Source organism: Charadrius vociferus, unplaced genomic scaffold (genome assembly GCF_000708025.1).
Source record: "Charadrius vociferus isolate BGI_N301 unplaced genomic scaffold, ASM70802v2 scaffold1070, whole genome shotgun sequence".
NCBI lineage: Eukaryota > Metazoa > Chordata > Aves > Charadriiformes > Charadriidae > Charadrius > Charadrius vociferus.
This window is the reverse complement of record NW_009646246.1, coordinates 200813-202949: the sequence shown is the minus strand read 5'-3', so window position 1 is coordinate 202949 and position 2137 is coordinate 200813. Positions and strand designations below refer to the sequence as shown.

Sequence of the window (2137 nt, the reverse complement as noted above, 5' to 3'; positions counted from 1 at the left end):
GCGAAAGCCCGCCGTCGATAATCCCCGCTTAGCCGAAATCGGGATGCTCGGCCGGCGCCGGCCACCGCGGCCGGGCAGGATTTTGGCATCACCCAGTGGGGAGAGGAGCTGCGGAGCGGAGACTCCCCCCCGGTGCTTCCCGGGGGATGCTGCGAGGGGGATGGCAGCGATGGCGCTGCGGCGCGGACGGCACCGGCCACCGCGGCCGGGCAGGATTTTGGCATCACCCAGTGGGGAGAGGAGCTGCGGAGCGGAGACTCCCCCCCGGTGCTTCCCGGGGGATGCTGCGAGGGGGATGGCAGCGATGGCGCTGCGGCGCGGGCGGCACGCCGGGGCCCCGTCGGTTTTCCTGATAAAAGCGGGATTTCTTCGCGCCGCGTGGGGTCTGGGAGCCGTCGCCTCCATCCCTTGGGGAGACGTCTGGTTGGAGATGATCTAAGATGTCTCTCCAACTGCGTCCCCCACCCCCTGCCCGCTCCTCCTCCCCTCCGCCTCTGCGTGACGGTGCCCGTTTTTGGGGGGAGGGGATGTATTGCTGCCCCGACAGCATCACTGGGGCGTCACTGGGACCCACATGAGGAGCGGTCTGGACTCCCCAGCACCTTGGGGGGGGCCACCCCTGGGGTGGATATTGTGCCCAGGGACCACCCAACCCTGGGGCTTTCACCAAAGGTGCCCAGATGTGTCACCCACCGCCCTGCTCCGAGGACCAGCTCGTCCCTGGGGGGAGGATTGAGTCCCCCTGGGAACAGGCAACCCAGGGACATCCCCACGTGGACGTGGGTACCAAACCCCGGTTGCCCTTCACCCATCCCGCGCAGCACAGCGGCACGTGCCGGGGCAGAGCCGTGGGCCCTCGCTGCCTCTGCTTGTCCTGGGTTGTCCTCTGCTTGAGACCTGGGCTGGGTGTCACCCCTCCGCGGAGCAAACCCGGGTGCCGGCTGCCCCTCATGGCCATCACCCGCCCCCCCTTCTGCACAGAGAAACAGCCCTCTCCTCCCCGGGGTTGCTGACAGCCAGCGGGGCCGAAGCCACACGTATGACACGGTAAAACTGCCTGCGACCCCCCCAGTGCCAGGGAGAGAGGGGGGTGCTCCCCCCCAGGGCTGGGGGATGCTTTGTCCCGGGGCTGAGGGATGCTCCTCCTCAGACCTGGGGGATGCTCCTCCTCAGACCTGGAGGATGCTCTTCCTCAGACCTGGGGGATGCTTCTCCTCAGACCTGGGGGATGCTCTTCCTCAGACCTGGAGGATGCTCTTCCTCAGACCTGGAGGATGCTCTTCCTCAGATCTGGAGGATGCTCCTTCTCAGACCCGGAAGATGTTCCTCCTCAGACCTTAGGGATGTTCCCCCCTGGGGCTGAAGGATGTTCCTCCTCAGGCCTGGAGGATGCTCTTCCTCAGACAGGGAGGATATTCCTCCTCAGTCCTGGGGGATGCTCCGCCTTGGGGTTGCTACAAGCGGCCACCCATTTCATGCACCATCCAAGCCCCCGGTGAGCCTCTTCTCCTCCAGACATCCCCAAAGGGTTGAGATAGGGTCCCCGTTCCCCCCCTTACCCCGAGAAGACGCCCCTTACCTGGTCCCGCATGCGTTCCTGCTGTCCCCGGAGCGCCAGGGCGTGCTGCGGGTACTTGTTCTTCAGGTGGTCCATGAAGGCGTCCCGCTTGCGCTCCATCTCCGACTTCTGGAGGCCGGTGAGGGCCTCCAGGCTCTGGGCGGCGATGACGGTGTGCCGGCGCTCCGAGGTGTGCACCAGCCCTACGTTGGAGAAGCGCCGGGTGCCGTTGCCCAAGGTCCGGTATTCCCGCGGGTACTCGGCATCGTCCGCCGAGATCATGTGGGTGCTCGTCCTCTCGGGATCTGCACGGGGGGTTTTTTTGGGGGAAAGCAGAGCGGGGTCAGGGCCGGTCCCAGGGCAGCCCCACCGCTATGGGGCAGAGGTGGGGTGCTGAGATTTGGGGAGGGGGAGGGGGTTTTTACGCTAGAAGTGATAGCTGAGCCTAGCTGGGAGCAGGGCCGTCCCTTCAAGAGATACAACCAGCGGGTTGGCGGGGTCGGGGTTTGTCCCCCTGAGGTGGCAGCGGTGTCCCCGCTCCCGGGCACGGGGCTGGTGGTGGTGGGAGACGGCAGCAGG

At 66.4% G+C, this 2137-nt stretch overlaps 1 protein-coding gene across 1 annotated transcript in view; it reads right to left on the bottom strand.

Annotated features, from left to right (window-relative positions):
- SRCIN1 (SRC kinase signaling inhibitor 1) overlaps window positions 1-2137 on the bottom strand; it is a 68534-nt gene that overhangs the window by 59479 nt on the left and 6918 nt on the right. The window contains 1 exon segment of the mRNA XM_009883042.1: window positions 1580-1863. Coding sequence (XP_009881344.1) covers window positions 1580-1863 — 284 coding nt within the window.